This window comes from Struthio camelus, chromosome W (genome assembly GCF_040807025.1).
Source record: "Struthio camelus isolate bStrCam1 chromosome W, bStrCam1.hap1, whole genome shotgun sequence".
NCBI lineage: Eukaryota > Metazoa > Chordata > Aves > Struthioniformes > Struthionidae > Struthio > Struthio camelus.
This window is the reverse complement of record NC_090981.1, coordinates 31,007,626-31,030,010: the sequence shown is the minus strand read 5'-3', so window position 1 is coordinate 31,030,010 and position 22,385 is coordinate 31,007,626. Positions and strand designations below refer to the sequence as shown.

General features: G+C 36.5%; 1 protein-coding gene across 5 annotated transcripts in view; it reads right to left on the bottom strand.

Moving 5' to 3' along the window:
* Positions 1-20,708, bottom strand: part of LOC104140165 (uncharacterized) — a 60,677-nt gene extending 39,969 nt beyond the window's left edge. Inside the window, exons 1-6 of one of the 5 annotated variants that reach the window (XM_068924942.1) lie at positions 20,631-20,708; positions 19,458-19,671; positions 16,236-16,831; positions 14,815-14,982; positions 12,856-12,969; positions 10,808-11,007 (exon numbers count right to left, since the gene is read on the bottom strand). In XM_068924942.1, the coding sequence (XP_068781043.1) occupies positions 10,808-10,833 (26 nt within the window). In that variant the 5' untranslated portion in view covers positions 10,834-11,007; positions 12,856-12,969; positions 14,815-14,982; ... (1 more) ...; positions 19,458-19,671; positions 20,631-20,708. Of the gene's footprint in view, positions 1-2,531; positions 2,677-5,491; positions 5,625-10,807; positions 11,008-12,855; positions 12,970-14,814; positions 14,983-16,235; positions 16,832-19,457; positions 19,672-20,630 lie in introns of those variants that run through there. The other 4 variants (XM_009668748.2, XM_068924944.1, XM_009668745.2 and 1 more) reach the window with 4 other exon arrangements.
* Positions 20,709-22,385: the final 1,677 nt, after the last annotated feature.

Below are 22,385 nucleotides of genomic sequence, written 5' to 3'. Positions count from 1 at the left end.
TGAGCGCTGTTCTCAGTGGGAAGAATAATCTGATCTGAAAGCCAAATATGAGGGTTTAAAGAACACAGAGGCAGGGGCTGGGACCAACATTTAGCTCTAGTTTTGAATGTGAGGCAATGCCTGTCAGTTCCACCTAATAATCAAGGTTCTATTAAACAATTACATATGCTAGTATATTGAGTGTGTCCAACTCATTTTTAGAGTTACCTTATGTTAATCATTATTTGTAGATTGGTGCATCTATTTATGACTACAGAAGGAGCAAGCTAACAGACCCCCATAATCTGACTTTGATAACTGATGTTTTATTATTCTACTAAATTGTAATTGAGAAAATATTTTACTTCTAGGATTTCTCTCAATTCAACCTAAGGAAAACCGTAAACATCCCTTCCCCTTCCTCAGCTCCCTCCATTTGCAACAGTGAGCGCCACCAACAGGAAATACCACAAGACTAAGTCGCTCCCAGCGGCAGGACTACAGATTTTGCCATGTGGTCAAAGGTAAGGAGTAAGACCTAGGTGACCAGTATGAATTAAGCTGTTTTTTTCTGCTTTTGTTTTTTTCTTGTTGCTTTTAAATTTTTGTGCTTAGTTAGAAAGGAAAAGTAGATGAAAGCTTTAATGTAGGGTGAATGTTTAGACTTTTTTTTTTGTGATGAAGATTACAGTTTCCTTTGTTAATTTTCATACTTATGTATTACTGATCTAAATTCTAGATGCATGCATTAAATCACTGATATCTTAAAATAAATTGCAAGTAAACATTGAAAAGAACCTTTAACCCTTTTCAGAAAAGGGTGAGGCACCAGCTCTTCCTTTTCACTCATGTTTTCTATGTATGTTTTCTTTGCATTCTCTTTGTTTATTCTTGCTTTGCTAGTTCTGCAACTCAGATGTGCTGAATTTAACTGAACTAGGAATCTCATCAGCTTCAATCCTAGTCACATGAGTGGTCTCATTGCCTTGAGTAATGATTAGTTGAAGGCATCAGGATTGCAGGGCAAGACCCTTAATTAGGGACAATTCTGTACACTGCTGGACACTTCTTGGGAGAAGCTGGGTGTTCACTTAGTCCAATTACCTTAAATGAGAATAATGGCATTCAGCAGCTGGATAGAAGCCAGCATCCACTGACATAGTGCTGTACGTGACAGGTTATTCTTGCTACAAACAGCAGTGCTTAGGTTAGCTTGCAGTAAGCGACTCCATAACTAAATTTTGAGTGAAAGATCACTCCCCACCACAGCAGAAGTTAAATCTTTCTAGAATGTGTTTATTTTCACTGTGAACAGCATTGCTAATAGTATTTCTTTCAGGCTAATGTGGGTGATGGCAAGCTTTGTGATAATAATATGGATAACAACATATTTTCTTTTACTAACATATGCTTCTGAGATCATGTTGTTAGGCAGGAGTAGCTGCATTAAAAAAAACTTACTTGAAAGAAAGAACTGAAAACACAGCAATAATTTTATTTCATGTTCATATTATTTATATAATGGAGATTTGGAAACATTTGTTTTCTTAAGTTTTATGAATAAGCATGTTTAGTGAAGCTAGATTGTAATGAGAGGACACTGGCAGAAAAGGCAAAGTAAACTTAAAAAAAAAAAAAAAGCCAGGAAAAACATAGAAGAAATTATTCATGTGTAATGACACAAGAAATGTTGAATCAGAATGGTATTGTGCCACAATACATTTGTAAAATGTTTAATGTTCTTTCAGGATAATATTGTCTTTTTTGGGTGGTAAATCTATTTTCTGTAATTTCATCATCTTATATTGTAGAATGTATAGCTATAAATATATTTTCAGTGACAGCTCACTGACTACCTCCCTGTTAAATCTTATATCTAAAATATTTCACCTTTCTCAGACTGTACAAGAACAATGTCTCAGAATACTCAAACAACTGTTTCTGAATTACAAGCCTTCTACGGCCTTCCCTTCTGTGTTTCACCCATATCAGCCCCTTCTGATACACTTCCTCCTTTTGAATATGGCATCTGACTTTCTCTCCAAATCTGTATACCAGATTTTGCTGTCATTGCCTTCCATTGTGTCTCTTGCTTCTTGTATTTCTCAATATCCTTCTGTTGCATACTAATCTTTGTTTTCTTTGTTTTGATTCTGCTCCTCTATCAAGTTATCAATTATGTTTGACTCAGTCTCTCACTGCTTAGGTTTCTCCCTTTCTCTCCTCCTATTAAATTATTCTTAAAGCTTTATTTTTCCTTGTGAATTCCTCCTTTTGCCCTCCTTACTGACTGAGCTCTGCAGCATATTACTTGTGTTGGTGTTTACACACTGAAGCAGATAAACCACAGATAAATAGGGCTCACTCATTTAAATACCTCTTATTATCTTCCATTTTCCCTTTTTTCTGCAAAGGTGCTCCAAATCTCTTTATCAAACTACCACTATTCCTCATTTCATTAATTTCTGAACACCCATTTCTGCAGTGCTTTTGCCAAAGAATGTATTTTATGCCAAATATATGCAAGGAAAGAGGTGCATTATCAAAATTACCTGTCTTAGTGGTGTTCTTTATTCTCTCTCTCAGCTGATATATATCTTATTTTCATTTGTTTATCATTTCCTCTGTATGTTTTCCAGAGGACAGACAAAAACAGGCCAAAATGTCTTTGGAAAATGTTTAGAATGTCTGTTCATTCTGCAGAATAAACAAAAGAAGCAGGAAGCCATTCATATATATATGGGGGAGTAATAGGACCCTAAAGCATTTCACAACATTAATTAATACATGAATTGTGTGGTTGCAAAGAATCAGCTTCCATTCAGATGGAACTTGGTAGTTATCTGACAGTACCCAATTAGATATGAGAATAGCACATCCAAATTAAATACCTAGAAAAGTGTGGATAAGTGAAATTACTCAGCAACTGGTATTGTACTAAGATCCAGTGATTAACCATTTTATTTCATGAAATGTGCTGCAGGATTTTTAATAACCACATCAAATCAGGATCTCGCTTTTTCGGCTTACCAAAAGATAAGCAAACATCAGTCACTAGTATTTCTACTATATTTCTGATTCTCAGGAAAGATTACCGTCTAAGCAACTAAGAACATCACTTGTACCATAAAGGAGCAAATTCAGGAAATCCAAACTCCATGGAATTAAGATTTTGCATTATTTTGGACTCTTAGAAAGCATTAAGTGGCACTAGATATAGGGTGAAATAGGTTTTGATTGACTTTTTTTTAGAGGAAAAGCTGGTATACCATTCTGGCTATTACATTTAAAAGATTTCCCCGCACACAGATTGCTCTTTGCTTTAGTTTACAAAAAGGCTAATAAGGTAGCAGTCAGTCAACTGTTTTCAAGATAATTTTTACTGAGAATGAACATGTCAGCAAATTCATACAAAAATTATAGTTCAGCTTTCATGGGTTTGTACATGCATGTATATTTCTGCCTTTCTAGGGAGAGAAGACAAGGTATAGGTCCAGGTTTCAATTCCTAACTTCTGCCGAAGCCATTTCTAAACTTCATTTTCTTACAAAGCTAAATTAAAGCTCCTGCCTACTTAATAAGCTAATCTTGCTTTCTGTTTAATTATTCTGAGTCCTTGGCCACAAGAAGAATAAATAATGCATTATTAAAGGATAGACATTCATTTTGTATTTTGAAGATGTTTCATTTCTTCATCAAAGTAGTTCATTTCTACCCTTATTTAAAAATATGCACTGTTTTCTATATACCAAAGAAAAGGAGAACCAGGTAGCCTCTATGCTGTAAAAGTGGCCCATAAACAAACCACCTGATAATTTTACCATGAATTCTGTATAACGAATACTTCAAGTTACTGATCACATTTTTCAGTTTAATATAATGGGATGTGCGTATATTTATTATATTGTGTATTAAAAAAATGTTTTACAACTGGCCTAGACAGCTTAGTTTATTGTGCATTGTATTTCTGTTATAGTGGATAAAATCATGTTGTCCTTAATAAAATTTCTGTTAAAAAAAAAATTCTCAACATAATTTGCCATAGATGTCTCAACTGTTGGACTGTTCCTATTTTGAGGCCAATGGAAAAACAGCCAATTTGAACAGGAGCTGGATCAGTCCTTTTCTTGTCAATGAGTTTGCAGTATTGGTATTTGGCATTATATCTTGCATTCAGTCACTTTTAATTTGTTTTTGTTTTGGCACATAAATCATAATTTGTAAGCATGGACCACAAGAACAGGTAGGTGAAATGCACTTCAGATGTGATGTGGCAAAAGGACATGAAATCAGTAGAAATCTCACTGTAACACACTGCTGTTTCCAATAATAGGAAATATAAATTCTATGGTAAAAGATGGTACTACCAACAGAGTACTACAATCCGTTGTCAAATCAAACTGTGGTTGTTTTTTGAATTTCATAATTGTTAATAATTAGAACAGTGTAAATCTAAAACCTCTCTTTTAAGTCACCCGAAATTCGGCTTAACAAGAGAAACCTGTGTAATAGTTCTATACTGTCACAATTAATTTTCTTTGGAAATGAGTTAGCTAGTTATTTTGAGAGTGTCTGTGACTACAGAATATAAATTATGACTGAGAAAAATCTTTCATTTCCTATGAAGTTCAGTGCGGAAAAACAATTGACCCTAGCTTCAAGGACTGGATTTCCATTCTCTATAATGGGGAGACTTAGAATACATCCCACCTTATTTTCCAACTATGCAGTTTCCAAGGTCACTTTCTAGAGGAAATAAATTTACATTGCAAAGAACAGGAGTTATTTGGGCAAAGAATAACAAAAAAGGGAGCGTTTAAGATTTCATAGGCTTGTTTTTAGTTCAGTGTAGGTGTGTTGAGAAAACGTTTACATTTCCTCACGAAACTGTGAGGGAGAGATCCAGTGGTAGAATGTTTCTCTCCTTAAAGAGGGAAAGGAAAACTGCTTTTCTTGGAATAGTTTTGTATGCAGGATGAGGAAATTGTAGGCCCCCCCTCCCCAACCTATCCATGCTTATTTAAGTGCTGCAAATTGAGTTTGTAAGCTTCTCTGTTCAACAGTATGCAAAATTCCTTATTGACTAATATACACTATCCCTGTAGTCTTAACATAGCATTCCTCACCGTCCACATCTGAAATAGTCTTTGCAGATAAAGACAGTACAAATAACAAATTGAAGTTTGTTTAGTTAGGCTTTCAATTCTTAAAATATGTATTACTACATTTTAAGTCCCTACCTGTTAGTAAATAAGATGACAGATACAGTTTTAGGAATTTAAAGTCCATCTTAAAAATCCCTTCTATTTAGGAACCAATTCATATTTATTCACAAACTTAAACTATATACTTAAGTATAATTTGAAATCTTTAAACTGCATCTACTGTGTAAAAACAATACAGAAATTCTGTATTTTATAAAAGCTATGATGACTTACAGCAATTAAGTATGTATAAAATACTACCCGACACTTAGGGGTGTTATTTAAAATAAAAAGATATTTATACTTACTGTTACTATGAGTCAAGTTTTTTTTTTTTTTTCAGATCCTCACTTGCTATTATGGACTGTTTGTGAATAGTCTGGTTTTCTAAGCTAATGAAGGATGGGCTGGTTGCCTTGCTATGGCTTAACAGGATAACACATTCAAATTTTTTTTTCCTTTGCACTTATCCACTTCTGCACTGCTAACCCCAGTCAGGAACGATGTGCTGGATACACATATCCTTCCAATCACTGAAGCAAAAAAAGAACTACTAGTTAATTAACTCTTAACAGTTAAAGGAAAAGAGAAAAATAATGATTAACTCAACTTACCTGGGCAAATGCTTTGCAAAAATGTTAGGTTTGTCTGAACAGTCTAAGTTAATAAAATTACATACATGAAAAATAAAGATAAAAGAAGGAACAACACTATTTGCAGTCTTGCTCCACTTCTTTTTCTATTTCTGTCCCTTAAGCTCAGAATCTGATTAGTATATTTAATTCCATGGAGCATCGTGACTGGTCTACCTTTAATCGGCCTACTGACATCCACTCTTTTTTCTTTCACATGTTGTAGAATTTAACTCTTTACCAATCTAGCAATATTCCTGCACAAAACACAACATATAATGTTCATGCTACACTGTCCACATTGGAATGGTTTTTGCTTTATATTTACACCTAAGCAATTTGAAAAATAGGATACAAGAAATATGCTTATAGGAAATATTTCAGGACCTATGAAAATTTAGTAGAAATCTCATGCCACTATTTCTAACATGAGCTTACAGGTTGGTCAGTGGTATAAACTTTGTGGCAGGTTTACAACCCTTGTCTATGTTTTGTCCACCTTACTATATTATTATTTATATCATCCGTAAGTTCTTATAATTTCAAAAATAGATAAAATAAAGTTTACAAATTATACACTGAATAAAAGTTAATAATCATTAGTGTAAAGGCAACCTGGGAAAAAAGGCATGTTTTCAAAATTTTCTTCCTTGTACATCTACGTGTGGTAGCAGTACTACTCCCTTTGCTTTGGTACCACAGTAGAAACAAGGGAGAAGATAGTGAGACAACGTTCTTACATCGCACGAACAAAACCTCTCTACTTTTAGTGGTTCAAAGGATGGTATTTTTTAAATGTAGTGCATTAGCTTAGTAGCAAGCTATACTCTGCTTATGCAGGTGCAGTCTTGAGATATACAACTCAAATCTTCTGGAGGTTTTGTCCTGACCATATTCCAGTTTGATTCGTTATACACTTTCTGTTTAATTTCCTTGCTAAATTTAATTTGGCACTTTCTAAATTGCTCTAGTTGTTAAATATCTACAGCATTTGGCTCTTAAGATAGATGTTTCATGTGTAATCAGCAAATAGTAACTATCATTCAGAAAATTTCTATGTTGGAAAACAGATATTGTCAAACTGAAATGCTATCCTACTACCTACAAGTCAAATTAAGATAATAAAGCGCTAAGAGAATTTTAACTTTAAGAGATTAAAATGATCAAATTAGTTTTTCTTAAACAAGGAATGTTTGTCATCTTTTCCCTAACTGGTTCATCTGTATGATGAAAGAAAGGATGGGTATATGCATATAGTTGAGTTTTAAAAGGTCTCTTGATTTAGCATTTCTAAATGTAGATCTATTAAAAATTGTTATAATACCAGAAGTTATTAGAATTGAAAGATCATTAAAATATTACTTTCAAAGTTGGAAATTATTAAAACATTACTTTCTTTTTCAACATATCCTTCTTCTGTTACTTTCATGCTGTAAAAATGGTATTTTCAAATTGTTTCTTATTAGCATTGTAATTAGGTATATAATCTGTTTATATAGATTAAAAATGATTAAAAAATAGTCTGAATCTTATCATCAGTATTGGGTTGTGGACACCCTCTTATGTTTCACAGTTACAAATCTATCTCTATAGCAATTCATCGTAATTTTCTACATGAAAAACTAATAGGAAGATTGGACTTATACCTATATATTTTTAGCTACCTCAATGTTGAAAAATGATTTGCCTTTATACTCTCTGTATTTGCTCTTGCTTTATTCTCCCGCTTTCATCTGCTCCTCATTCCCTCCTTGTTCATCCCTCTTAATACTTGGTTATCACTGTAATCCTAGTTAAAGGTTTCTTCCATTGCTTAGTTTCCACCCCCGTTCACATGCTGTCCACTGTTCTCCTCTACTGGTATCAAAAACCTGCAGCTAGACTTCCTTTTTTTCCAATTTTTTTTTAAGGTCAATTCAGTTCTACTGATAGTATCTGCTCTTGCTTGTCAGCTGCGGTCTATGAAAGCTTTTCCTATTTCCTCTTCTCCTTGGTAGAAGAAAATTTTCAGGGAAGCAGTGTATTGCTTCCTTTTCTTTCCCAGATGGGTCAAGAGATTCCCCAGTCTTCTTAATCTGTTGGTGCAGCAGGAAAGGATGAAAACAACCTAATTATTTGTCAATTGTTTCAAGTCTACCAGAAGTCCCTGTTGGATTAAAAAGTTTGATACCACTGCCTTAAAAACAGGATGCTGCAATAGTATGAACAGTGGATGGAAAAAAATAACTATGAGGATTTGTAAAAACATCTGTTCTGATACCAGATTTTGCAGAGTTTTGATAAAAAAAAAATCACATCTTAATTATTAAATTAAAAAATCAAAAAAGATTTAAAAAGATTCAACATACTCTGAATAAAAAAAACCCATATGATAAAAAGTTAATTTTTATGACTAACATTGTAGTCATTTGCATTTCTTTTTATACCGCTGCAATGACTGCACAATCACAGACTACTGAATCTTATCATGACAGTAATAATAAGAACAGTACACTTTTGTAACCATCCATTTTGAAAGACTATAGTTTCCATTCTTTTCAATAACACAATAAATTAAGGCACAAATTTGAAATACAGCATTAAGAATATGTAAGTAAATATTTGTAATGCTATGTTGTTCTCTCAGTCTCACAGATGGGGTTGATATATTTCTGTCTTTCAACTGTACATTCTTGATAACAGTAACAACATTAATACCTTGGTTTTAATAAAATAACTCTGTACAAATTTTGAGATATTATTTTATGTGCTGTTTAAATAATCCACTTCCTTATTACAGTTCCATTTCTAATGATCAGAGAATGAAATAACTCATTGCATAAGGTAAGTACATTATTACTTTATATAAATTGTGACTATTTAGCATTTTTGGAATGGTTCTCCAATACTATTTTTTATAAACAGAGTACTGTGTTAAGCTTTTAAAATAATTCAGGGCAACATATAATTGGTAAGTGGAGGCCAAGTCAGACAGGTGAAGTAAATCCTCTCCTTATAGTGTTATTCATGTGGAAGATAAAAAATACTACCTGTTCAGCATTTAACTTTGCTATTTGTTTAAAAATAACCATTGCTGATAGGACTTTCAGCATTAAATGCTCTTTGGTGTTCTCTGTGCCAGGCAGAATTAAAAAAAAAAAAAAAAAAGAGAAAAGAAAAAAGAAACCTCCTTCCAGTGGGGGCTGTTTGAGATATCAGGCCCAAATCAAACATTTAAGTTCAGAATAGCTAAATGAATTGCTGGAAAATAAAAAGCATGATAGTGGAAGGCATAATAATTTGACACTAAAATCAAAAAGCAGCCTGCGCACAGTAAGATATCACTGTTGCTTGTTTGTTGCTTGCTTACTTGGGATAGTAACTGGCTTACTGTCCAGTTAGAACTTAGGTTTGAAACCGCCCCCCCAAGTTTGCATCGTTTAGCTCTGGAGTCAAGGGCAGGCTCAAAAATACATGTGGTCCTATGTTTATTAGATAAACAGGTCTTTCTAATTTATTTCTAACATTAGCATTCACTAGAAGAAATAATTTAACTTAAAGAAATCAATTATTTGAATTTAAAGATTAGCATTCATTCCAATCCAGTGTTTTATCAACTGGTGTGCAATAGCTCGACTTGGCGGCACAAAGAAAGAACGCTCATTTCCTTTAATGATAACTTCCACGACCTGCAATAAATACAGATTTTTTTTCTTTAGAAGTTAGTCTTATAAATCATACAGAATCTAACATTTTATGAACACAGGAATTACCATACTATGACAACCAATCAGTCTACTGTTACTATAACTATGACAGAGCTACTACTGGGTTCTCCAAGAGAGATGCAAAAAAACATAGAGAAGAGATGTTGAATTCTGACATCTTTGAGCTCAAATGTGCCTCAAAGCATACTTACTTTCTAACACAATTTTCAACACTTACTGTCTATATAATATTATGGGCTTTTGTAAAGCCTTTATTATGGTAAGGACCACCAGATGGTGCTCTACACTGCTTTTTACATTCTTTATTTTTTAACATGTAACTTTCTGGTCTTGGAAGAAGTATTTTTTCTTGGTTTCCTGAAGCAGGAGCAAGCAACATGGGAGTATGCTTTTAGATAAGTATACTTTTGAAGCACATTTATTCCCATCTCTATAGTAATCTGCTGATGACTAGCTGTATTCAGAACTGATACTCATTTAAAATAGATAAGTGTTCTCAGGCATACACTAAGATTGTAGGTGACTAATTTTGCCTTCAAGTTAACTTACTGAGTCACAACACTTGGAACTGCTAGGCAGAAGTAGAGTGTTGTTAGAAGTTTAGCTCCTCAGTAGCTTGTCAAGACAACCTGCATAGATTATGTTGCATAAGCAATCTTTTCTTTCTCCTCTTGTAAACTTATATTTCTTTCTATGCACGTCTTTATTTTCCCTCTTCTGTTTGCCTATGTTTTAAATACTCAAAAAAGCTAAGTTTAGAATTCCATATTAATGCACTGTGAACTGAATTTAATTACTAGAGCATTAAGCTACTACTGCACAGAAAAAAGATTTTAAAACTAATGAATTTCCAGAGTTTTAACCTAAACCTCCCCTGCCCCACCCCAATAAATCTGATAACATGCTTGTTTGGAGAAACTCAGATGATGAATGCCATGAAATACTTCTTCCACCTAAATGCAAACAAAGCACAGGCTTGTGAAGGAAAGTAGGCTAAAATAACTGTAACTTGCATTCCTCCTGAAGGAAACAGTGAACAGCTAACTATGGCAAAAACGTTCTGAAACGGGCTTGAAAGTGACTGAGTAATTGCTGTGCTCCCTTATGAATATCTGCCTTTCTCTAGTTGTAATTTGCAATTGCAATATAATGCAATTACAGTATGATAAAATGGAGAATATACATGCTTATTCAACTTGTTGAAAAAAGTGAATATCTATTGTATGCCAGAACCGATACAGTCACAGACCAATCAATACAAGAAGGAAATTAAATTGAACTTTACCTGTTCTCTAGTGAACCAGCGGGCATCCTCTATTTCATTCTTGTCAACTTTAATTTCTGTAGACACCGCAACAGCTAAGCAACCAATCATTAGGGAGGAGGGCATTGGCCATGGCTGACAACAGACATACTGAACATGGCCAACTTTGACTCCAGCCTCCTCTTCTACTTCTCTTCGAACGGCATCTTCTATTGTTTCGCCTAATCAAAAAGGGCAAAGAACAAGTAGCCGATGAAAATACTCCAAGCAAGGATTACAACCTGCACTTTGAACTGACTCAGAAGATTTGAAACTGCCTTGAACTGCCTGAACTGATCTCGGGAACTGCCCTGAAATCTAGTTCATGGATCAGGGCACACACTTTAAGCATGGGCTACAGAAGACTGCTAAAGTCAAAGTAGCCACCAAAGCAGTGGTTTTTTTTAAATGGAACTTTGAAAATAAAGTACTATAACTTCTCCACCATAATGTTAATTTCCTGAATTGCTAATTTACCATATATGCAAGCTTACATTACTCTACCTAAAACTACAAAAAATGGGTAGGGAATGCATTGTTCCTTAAACAAATTTTGAAATATAAATCTGTTCGTTTATAAAAGATCATTCTGTAAAGTTTTAGATTTTCAGTACGACTATAATGGCATGTTATACAACCTGAAAATCAAGTTTTTAAAATGACAACAGTAAGAGAACAGAGACTACAGCAGACTGCAGTCTACAGTCTGTAGTAGAGACTACAGTAGACTACACATATTTCTGCACTGTGCCTGACTCACTTTTTATTGGCTCAACATAGGCACACAATTTTCCAAACTTAACTTCAATGGAAAACTTTCTGTCCATTTGCATGGACATCTGTATAGATGTATATGTGCAGTGGTGATGGTCTAAGGCTTACATATCTATGTGTGTACTCTGTTGTAACCACTGATTAATGTAAGGGTTCATTAAGTAAACAACCCACACATCAGTACAGTGCTTTATCTGAAGATATTTTAAAAATTCTTTTAAGTAGTTCAAACAGGATCTGCAAGAACCAAAAGCTTTTATACAGACTACAATATACAGTGACGCTTCCGTATATTTCATTTTGTCCCATAAAGAACTAGCCACTAATATAGCAAACTCTTTTCATCCAATTAGAAGACTAACTTCTGCATAAATGTCAATATCTGTGGATATTTCTTCAAGTTTTTTATTAATTGATAAACGAAATACTATTTTAGCTAGCAAGAGAACTCCTAAGAGTTTCCTCGACTTAGCTGAGTCTTAGCTCAGCTAGGATCAGCTGATCAGATCAGCTACTCTTAAATTTCAGTATTATATAACTGAATTGAGTATCAGAGAATAAGTTGTTGGGGGAGGGAGTAAAAGAAAGGAGGGAAGAAATAAACCTCCTGACTTCTTTCAAATGATATCTGAATCAGCTTATTCATGCAGGCACCATAATTCATTTAACACAATTACAGAATATAGTAATACATTATACTCTAGCTGGTGATTAAGATGTATTTAACATATAAGAATGTTTTACAAAGCATTCTGCACCTTCTAATAATTTTAATTAATTCAAGCTATTATTGCTGAACACAGCTAGGAAGAAGTCCCTTTACTTCTCTTTCTGCAATAATAGTATTTCTGCTGCTCTTCCATATAATCGGCCAGGCCTTAAACACTTCAGCAGAGGCTTAACTTTAAGTATGAATCATTCAGTTTAACTTTTTTTTTCCCCTATACTAAAACCCCTTGCTAAATATTACTAAAGAAAGGTTCTTACATATGTTTTTAATTTTTTTTTAATTTAAATATATGAGAGTGCATAAGAAAACTATTTTAAAAGTATATATATATACAAGTTGACTTTTGCTTATTTTAAAAATGAACTGCTCCAGTGTTTAGTGTAGGCATATTTATTGTAACAACTTATCTAACAGGAAGCCAAAACATTCATTTGACATAACACAGAACAAATTTCTAAATTATTTTCACTGTACAATGCTTGCATGCAAGAAAAATCCTTTGATAAAGCAAAATGAAATTACTCACCAGGTTCTACAAATCCAGCAAGACAGGTAAACATTCCAGGGGGAAATCTTTTCTGCCTACCTAAAAGGCAGTGGTTCCCATCTGGATGGATAACTTGCATTATCACAACAGGATCTGCAAGGCATATGAAAGAAATATATTTCAACTTTTTGGGGACTTAAAAACAGCAATAAACTTCAGCCAATCCAATATTAATGTGTGTAAATACAAATAAGATACACAATTTTGATTTCAAGCACTTAAAGGTAGGTGCCCCAAAGCAAGCTGTTATTTTATTTAGCTGATGTTTGTTCCTGCAACATATCTATTCATTTATTTTTGCAATATACATGCTTAGTAGAAGCACTTTACTAACCAAGGCTTGAAATTCAGGCATAAATTACCTGCAACTGAAGCATTCAATCTGTTGAGAGTACCAGCAATACTAACCTCGTTATACATCCAGCAGACAGCAACAATTTCAGCAGCAAGCACAATTTACTATGACCTCTTTCACACACATGCAGCCAAAAGATGTACTTTTGACTCAAATGTACATAGAAAAGCTAGATACTCTTGTTAAAATGTAAATACTGACTGAATTTCCCACTTTTGCCTTTTTTGACTATTCCCACTCAGTCTCTCATTTGATGTTGCATTTTTATCTACTTTTTCATTTTTGGCCTTGTAGCGTCTCTTTTTCTTACTTCCTTAATATTTTCTCTTACTGGTATCATGGTTTTTACAATGCCTCCCTGCACATTGTTCATCTGCCCTCTTCTTCCCTTTTTGTTCTCATCAGACTCTTAAATATCCAGTTATATAGTTCATTTTTTTTCTACTTTTGCCTTTATATTTTTTTTTCTCTTGCTATTGTCCATCTCCCTCTTTGCCCAAAAGGTCAGTATTTTCTCTCTATAAGAAAGTTTGATTCAGCAACCGATATAAGCAATGCTTTCAAAGATTAATGCCCTATTCAAAGGTGTCTGCCATGTGGCACAGCACAGAATTTCAGGTGTTGCTCTCTGTAAACTTTTTTTAGAGGAAAGCATCAGTAACAATTGCTGTTTCAGCAGTCTTTTCGTATAATCCCATTCCTGTTCTGACTTTGTTGTGCTAGAGAGTGTAAAGAAATAGCCACTAATTCACTATAGTCCATGAGGGAGAAGACAGTGGCACAACTTTTTTGATTAATAAAAAGGTATATCTACAGGACCTATCACAAAGCAAAGTCTGGAAATAAACACGTACAACATCCAGAATTACAACTGCAAAAGAAAAGAGAGGCCAGGGTAGAGGAAGGAAAGGTGAGCAGATGGTCATCGAATGATGCAGACAGGTAAGCGTTTTCCTTCCGTGTTTCCCCATCTATAGCACAGAAATTATAATAACCTCCTTTGCAACAAATTAACAAAAGGAGCTATAGAAGAATATATACACGTTTGTATCCTGGATAGAATTAAGCCATGTAGTTAGTGACTGACAATGAAAAGGGAAAGCCAGTGGAGGTGGTTAATGCAGTCAAAGCAGCACTACAGGAAAATGACCATTGAATCAGAAATTTGACACAGTGCCAAACAGGCCATTTCGAAGCCAGAAGGCTTGCAGTAGTTGAGACGACAATATGAAGAAAAAAAGAGAGTAAAACATGACCGTTTGTATTGCGAATATCTCATTTATGAGATACTTACATATTTATATCACCACATCTAAGTGGTGTTATTGCGTTGCAATAAAGATTGATATTGTCACAATATTTTTTGTCACAGGCTACACCAAAAGAGAGAGAAGCCTGAACTACTTCATCCTAAATAGCACTGAGACGCACACACACTCTTGTGGAGAGATAAGTATGTAAGACCTAGGACAGAAGCAAATAGCTGAAATAACTAAAAAGAAATGGAGTTATAGGTATATAGCTATAAGGAAGTAGTTACAAATAGGCTACTTTTCATCAAGTTTATCTTACAATATCCTCACCAACTCTTGGATATGAGGTGTTGTGAACACCGTGGAGACTGGGACAATCTTCTTTCAAGCAAGTTTTCTTGTAACCCCCTTCTCCGGTCTTGGTTGCACTCCCACACGTGGGGCAGAATTGGTAGCGGCTGTGCCATGCTAGAACAGATCTAGCCTGGGCTACTACTCCTTTAAAATAATACATTGAATATAGATACAGTCAAATACTAATTTATTTAAGCTTTTAATATTATAGAATAAAGCAAATATTAAAATTTAACATTAAAAATAAAGTAAGACCATGGCTTAAACATCTGCTATAAGAGAAGTTGAGCAATATGAGTTATTTGTTTGTTTTTTTTTTTGGTAGGAGAGCACATGCAATATAATGCAGTACTACATGGACACAGCCCAACTCCTTTGCTCAGAAACGAATTCATGGGATTTCCTGACCAAGATACTCTGTTTCTCATTACCGTTACTTTGTCTGGGTAAAGTGTCCAAATTGCATATCACACTGCTTTTAGTGGCCAGAATTATTATTTCAGAGCTACTACATCTATCTTGACGTAATAACACATTGTTCCTTTTAAACTTGAGGTGGCAGCCACACACTTGCTGTTTATCCTTCTGTAAGAGCAAAATTGTTGCAACAATTGTTGCAATGTGTCCATACCAGAATTCATTCACTTCTGAGATCCTGACTTTGCAACATTAACAATTCATTTTCAATATACAAATCTAATACTGTTACTTGTCTTATAGAGCCATTAAATTACAGGAAAGATCATGCAACTGCCAATATTTTTAGGATAAGGTGGGGAAACCCAAAATTTCATTGCTACTTAAAGTTTCTATAAAACCTTCAAACAAATCAGAAATCAATACAAAACTCCTGTGTGCTATGGCCAAGATATCATTAGTGTCCATGCTTGCACTACATTGTAATACTTAAGGGCTGGTCTTGCCTCCTTTTTCTTGGCAGAGCACCAAGCTACAGGTTTGCAATGCTTTGGGTGCCACTATTGCTCACACTTTTTTCCTCTCAGGTAAGTATCTAACAAACTCTTATTAAGGACTTATTTTCATTTCTTGTATTGAAACTCAGTAATCAGAGGATTTTTTTTCTTAGCTTTAAAACACATGCATATGCATTGCATTCATATTAAAAGAGTATAATTTGTAAAACCATGATGATGAATGGATTTTATAGTCCATTACTTGTGACTGCAGATGTTACTACTTTGTGACTGCATGTTTTTACATACAAAATTCTTCACAAAGTCACTAATAAACAGTTAAAATTAAAGTTTTTCTAACGCCACTCAAAATGCATAATTCCGCTGCAGCACTTGTTTGTCTTTGCACTACACATCAGCGAATCCCAAAAACATATTTTTCTGATGAGACATCTGATTACAGTCACATTTTATGTACCTTACCAGCTTCTTTTTCAGGCAACTGCAGTAGTGCAGGCATTGGTGGATGAAGAAAATAAGCGTCTTCATGCATCTGTTTAAATTTCTCAGCGGAAGTGGGATCTATGCTAAGAGCAAACCAAGCAACTAGCCCGTCCTCTTCATCTTCTTTCAGAACCCTTCCATTGTGAGCAGCCAGCAGGTTCATGTGGAACTGAAGTTCAACTCCAAGAAAAATCAAGGTGACGTCTTCGCTCTGATTCAAGTACTGCTTTACATCCTTGTGGTACAGCCTACAAAGCTTGACTTCTGGTTGCTTGGAACTCTCTACTCCTCCACTCAAAGTAACCAAAGGACTTAGATTTGAGAAAAGGATGTATACTGTAGTTGGATGTATTTGTTTTTTGCTTAGCCAGTTAGAATCTGTTCTTTTGTTGCTCCTTCTGTCTAGGAGTGTTATGCCAAAGTAATTTTCATACTCTTTCACTTCATTTGGCAGAAAAACAGGCCTCTCCCCACCCTTCGCATTAGCCAACAAATTAGCTATGTGCTTGTACCCCCAAAATTTAGCAATGTCCAGAGCAGTCTGCCTTGATTTATTAACAACGGACCTGTCACACCTACAGAAACAGAACAGAACAGTGGTTACCAGAGTAACTTTAAGAGTCCCAATGCTGTACTATTCTTACTTATAGCGTAACACTGATACTATTAAGATGTAGGAGCTTTTAGAAGTGCAATCTGTACTGGAGCACCTTTTAGACTAACTACTTAGCATTACAGTAATACAAAGTGATATTTCACTTCCTTTTGCTAATGTTGGATTTCATATTTAGACTGCACTCCAAATTAACTATCACTTATCAACATTCAGGCTGTACTACAACAGTAATGAATTAATAAAAACCTCAGACATTTTGTAATGCAAAAAACAAACAAACAAAGAAAGAAAAGCCTCAAGATGAGGCTTTATGAGGAAGTGAAACTACAAAAACCAGGCTGCAGGTCTCTTCCGAATAACCAGAAGATACAAAAAAGATATTAAAAAAAACACGCAGTTTAACAAGCATTAATTTCTAGAAGGTACCCAAAGTGGTATCAAAAGACTTGCAAGACAAGATTTTCTGTTAAGAAAAATCAAGGATATGGCCTATACTTAGTGAGAGAAGTTGCATTCTGAGAATTGTGGGGCATGAGCTGGTCCCTATAGGGATCTCTCTCAGTTACCAAAACATCTGCGGAATCAAACAGCTGAGGAAATACTGCCTCACAGCATATATTTAATTATTAAAAATAATTGATAGGGATTGGGAAGTCAGAAAAAATGCACTTTTATTTTTTGTCAATTTTAACCCAAGTGGAAAAGTAAAAACAAAATATCACTGTAAGCTACAAATTATAGATGCTGGGCCAGACTCATCAGTATGTTCCAAAAGCTTTACGCTAGTCTGCGAAGTATATCCAATTTTACTGCTGCAACTATATTTTGCTTTTGACAATCAGTGAAAAACTTGGCAGTAACTTTTTACACAAATACAGGGGATAACTGTTTAATTTTGTGATACCACTTTCTGGAAGTGATGTCTTAATTTGGGTTAGTTAGTGTCAACTGTCAAAACATACCTAAATTTCTTGAGCCTTTGACTTGCTAGCCTAAGGAGTGTAAAGGTTTCACCTTCCCGAGTCAAAAATCAATTTACGCCCTATGAACTTTCCAGTTTATTAAAAACAAGGGAAGCCAAGATGCCAAAATGCTGTGCTAAATCAATATTTTTAGGTAAAAATTACCAAGCCTCAGAATAAAAGCCACAGCACAAACAAAATTTCCTCAGTAGCCCATTGTTTTTAAAACATGAGGCCAGTATCAACAACATGAATGTATTAACACAGGCAAGACTTTTGCCTTCAGAGTTTATATTAAACTCAATAGTTTTTGACAGAATTTGAATATACTTTACAAAAGCATTCAAGTTTTAATTTAAAAGTTTTTAGTGCTAAAGGAACTATTGTTGTCTATTTATGTTTTCACATTAATTATCCTTACTGTAAAATCTTGCGTTATTTCCTGTTTAATTTCCTATTTTCAACTACCGATTTTTTTGTGATTTTTGTCCTCTATTTTCTGCCTACTCGGGTATGTGCTGGCTGTGATCAAATTGCTATTCAGTGTCCTCAACAGTGGCTTCAATTATTTAGATCACTAAGATCTTTTTTCCAGCCTTCAAACATTTCTTGCATTTCTTGTAGCTTTTCTCAAACATAGACGAATTAAAAAAAAAAAAAAAAAAAAAAAAAGATTTCCAGGATTAGTCTTTGGAAGTTTTCTAATTTCACCTTCATAGCTCTATTGACATTCATGTTTATACATCCAGCAATGTATTAGTCTAAATGATTATTATGGCTAAATATGACTAAAATTAGACTAAAGAGGCCACAGAATCATATCAGCAACTGTACTGAAATTGCCTGCAAGAACTCTCCTGAAAAGGATGTTTACAAAAGGAAATTTGTTCTTTTTTACAATATGCAAAGTGGTAAAACCCCCAAAACCTCAAGGAGAAAGGTTCTTCAGTACACGCAAGATTTCAGTCCACAAAATCTGGCACATAGGTATTTTCCTGCTTGCTAGAATATGCTAATTATAGGCCAAAATAGCAGTTCATCTGACACTCCATGCTGAGCCCCAGCAGAAGGTGTATCATTTCTCTAAGAGGATAAAAAGGGTGGGATGACTCCTGGAGCCTGTGGACTGCCACATTTCACCTTACTCATCCTCAATTACATACTGAACTAATCTTGCTTGGTTCTCTAATTAGGGGTGCAGAAAGGAGCAGATTGGTCTTGATTAATGCAGAGCTCAGCTGAACTAGAACACCTTATGCTCATGCTTCCTTTTGAAACGTTTTCCATTTGAAACATTTGGATCCTCATTTTGTTCAGGATTTAGACGAATCTTCTTTGGGGTCTCAAGCAGAGCTTTGAGGCATCATTTGCTTTTCTTCAGTATCTTAAAAAACTAGGAGTACAGCAGCTTACTTCAAGATAGACAACAGATATGATAATATATCTTTGGAAAGCTATGAAAATGGTTGGTGTCGCACTGACAGAAGAAAAACGTTTCTGAATTTTAAACCTGGAAATTCTTCCTCTATCTATTGGATAAATATATTTTTCTACTGTAAAGATTAAACAGGCAGAAAGGGATTCAGGTTAGAGCTCTTCTATAGGATCCACTAAACAGCTTACCCTTCTTCAAGAAGAATTTGCACAACCTCAAAATGTCCATTTCTGGCACCATACATCAAGGCTGTCCAGCCATTCTCTGCAGTTGCATTAATAAGTGATGGAGAGCGAACGAGCAATGTTTTCAATCCGACTGTATCTCCAACAGCAGCGAAATTATGCAGCTGAGAAATCATGTCCTGCTTGAGATTCTTTTCAAAGTCTGTCATTGTCTCAACTAAGTTAAAAAAGAAAACAAATATCTGAAAACAAACTTACCATCAGTAAAAGGACTTAAAAAAGTAAATTAAGCTTAACGCTATGCAGCCAAAACAACATTGTCACCAAAACTATGGATACAACAGTCAAATTCGTATAATCAGTATGAAATTGTTACCAAATATCAGTTCCACACATCTCCAAAGATGGGTAAAATTTTACCCCAATCATCAGTTTTAAAGATGACTTAAGGAGAGAAGGATCTTACAGTGAAAATGAAGCTTGTTCAAAAGTGAAAAATGTGTTCGGGTTTCAGATTAAACGAGCACACAATCAAGACAAAAACCTTTGAACAACAGAAAATCCCACACTACAGAACTGAGTATTTTAGAAGTGAAAAAATCCGCATCACAGCGGACTTTCACAACCGTCTTCACCGACCGCTGTCTATGTTGAGCGGCGCGCTCCTCCCACCCCCGCGTCCGGCCACTCCGTACCGGGGGCACAGCAACAGAAACTGCTAATAAAGCCCAGTTTCCGTTAAAAACAAACAAACAAAAAGTATCTTTTTTTTTCAGCAGTGAGGCGTTCCCCGCTACACGAGCACTTCGGCGGGCGATCAGTTTGCTATGCTAGAGCGGCCACGGGGCGGCAGTCTGCAGCGGCCGTTGGCCGCCGCCGCCGCCGTTAGCCGCCCAGGCTGGTGCGCAGGCGCGGGGGGAGGGGGCCGCCGCCGCCGCCGCCGCCGCGGCCCGCTCCCAGCCCGCCTGCGCTCAGCGCCCCTTGGGCGGCCGCGGGCTGCGCCCCGCGGCGCGGTGGGGGGGAGCGGGCAGGTTGTCAGGGTGCAACGGTCGGGGCGCGAGGGGGCGGCGGCACGCGGACGTAGGGGCGGGCGGGGCGCGGCTGCGCCCGGCGGGGGGACCAAGTGTGGGGGGGGGAACGGGCGAGGGGCGGGGGGAACGGCGGGCTCCCTGTTACCGTGAGGGGATCGGGCGCAGCAGCCGGCGCGGGGCCCTGACTCCGCACGCACTTCCGGCGCGGCCGGGCCGCCCCCGGCGGGCAGCCGTTTCCCCGCCCCGTGGCGGGCCGAGGCGGCGTAGGCGGGTGTCCCTCGCGGGAAATGGCGCCCGGAGGAGGCGCGCCGAGAGCCGCCCGCGTTAACGGCCCTGTGCCCTCGCTGGAGGCTTTTCCTGCCCTTGGGCGGGTAGGCGAGCAGCGCCGGCCCCTCGTGTGCCCTGGCCGCCCGGCCGCTGCTGCGGGCGGCCGTCCCTGCTGCCAGTCACAAGCATTACAGGGGATCACTGGAGTCGTGTTGTCAAGGAGGTCAGCTTGCTGGACAGGGCTGAAGGTCAAAAGAGGCCTTTTCTCTTGCAGGCAGCAGATATTGTAGTTGGAAAAAGCAGTCAAAAGCGACTTTTTTCCCCCTCCCAGCTTCACTTCGCTGTGTGAAGCGCTAGGGTAAAGCCAAACCAAGCAACAATGGAACCTGCAAGTGCTTCCTTGTTTAAAAAAAAAAAAAGGAGATGTAAAGGGGAGCTAGCTGAAACTGGAACGAATCAGATGTCATGGCAGGGGAAAAGAGCTAACAGGGAAATTAGAGTGATTATGAAAGCCAGAAGATAGCTTTGATAAAAGTTTGTACTGTTAGCCTAGCTTGGGGAAATCAAGGACATGCTAGTCCTGGGGAAACGACCGTGGGTCTGTTCCTGTTTATTTGCCCCTGGTGAGCACTTGCCATGCTTTGTGCTTGATTTATAAAAAATCATTACCATAATCTAAGTGGCAAACCTTATTCTAGTACCAGATATTCTAAAGTCCTGGTGCCCGTCTTGAAGTTTTAGAAAATAAGAATAAAATTACATGATTTTTTTTTTTAAATTGTATTGCTTGAAATGCCTTAAAAATATGTGGGCTTTTTTATTTGCCTTTGGATTTTTAAATTTTGTGGATTCATATCTTCAGATTTCTTCAACACCAGATATCTTTAAAATCGTAAGAACCAGACTATTCTTGTTTAAACAACTTCCAAATCTGTAACAAAATACTACCTGTTTGCAGTACTGAGTGGAGAGGAAAAGAGAAACTGCCACTGGGTCCTGTCCGTCCCAGTGCTGGCACGACTGCTTGTGCTGTCTTGTGTAGTGCGTGATAGAAAAGCATAACCTGAAATTATGGAGTTCGAAGAAACTGTCGTACATTGTAATAATGGTTTGCTGATTATACTGTTTGGAATATATGCACGTATCATGTGACCTTTATAAGCACTTGATAAGTGAGCTGTGAAGTCTGTGCTGTATGTGCTCTTAAGTTATGTATTCTTATTAAAGCTTCCTCAGCAGAGGGTCAACCGCATGGGATAAAACTCCCTGTGGAAAGAGCTCTGGTGCAACGCAGTGATCGTGCACAGAGACTTATTAAGAGCTTTTTTCTGGGTAGGAACAAATGAAAAGTGTGAGGGATATTATTTTAATTTTATTTACTCAGCTGGAAACTATCTAGCCATGTGTATATGATCTGGGTCATGTATCCCTAAATAATAGTTTCCACCTGGTGGAAGGCTGCCATCAATACTTCAATAGCCAAAGCCCAAGCAATTTCAGTTATTCAGTCATTTTTTCTTCCTGTGAGGATTAATGGCTGAAGAAGGAAATAATTTCCTCAGTATAGTTGACATTCAAAGCCACAAATCTACTTCTTATCTTCTTTTGGTAATGTCTTACATCTGCCACCTGT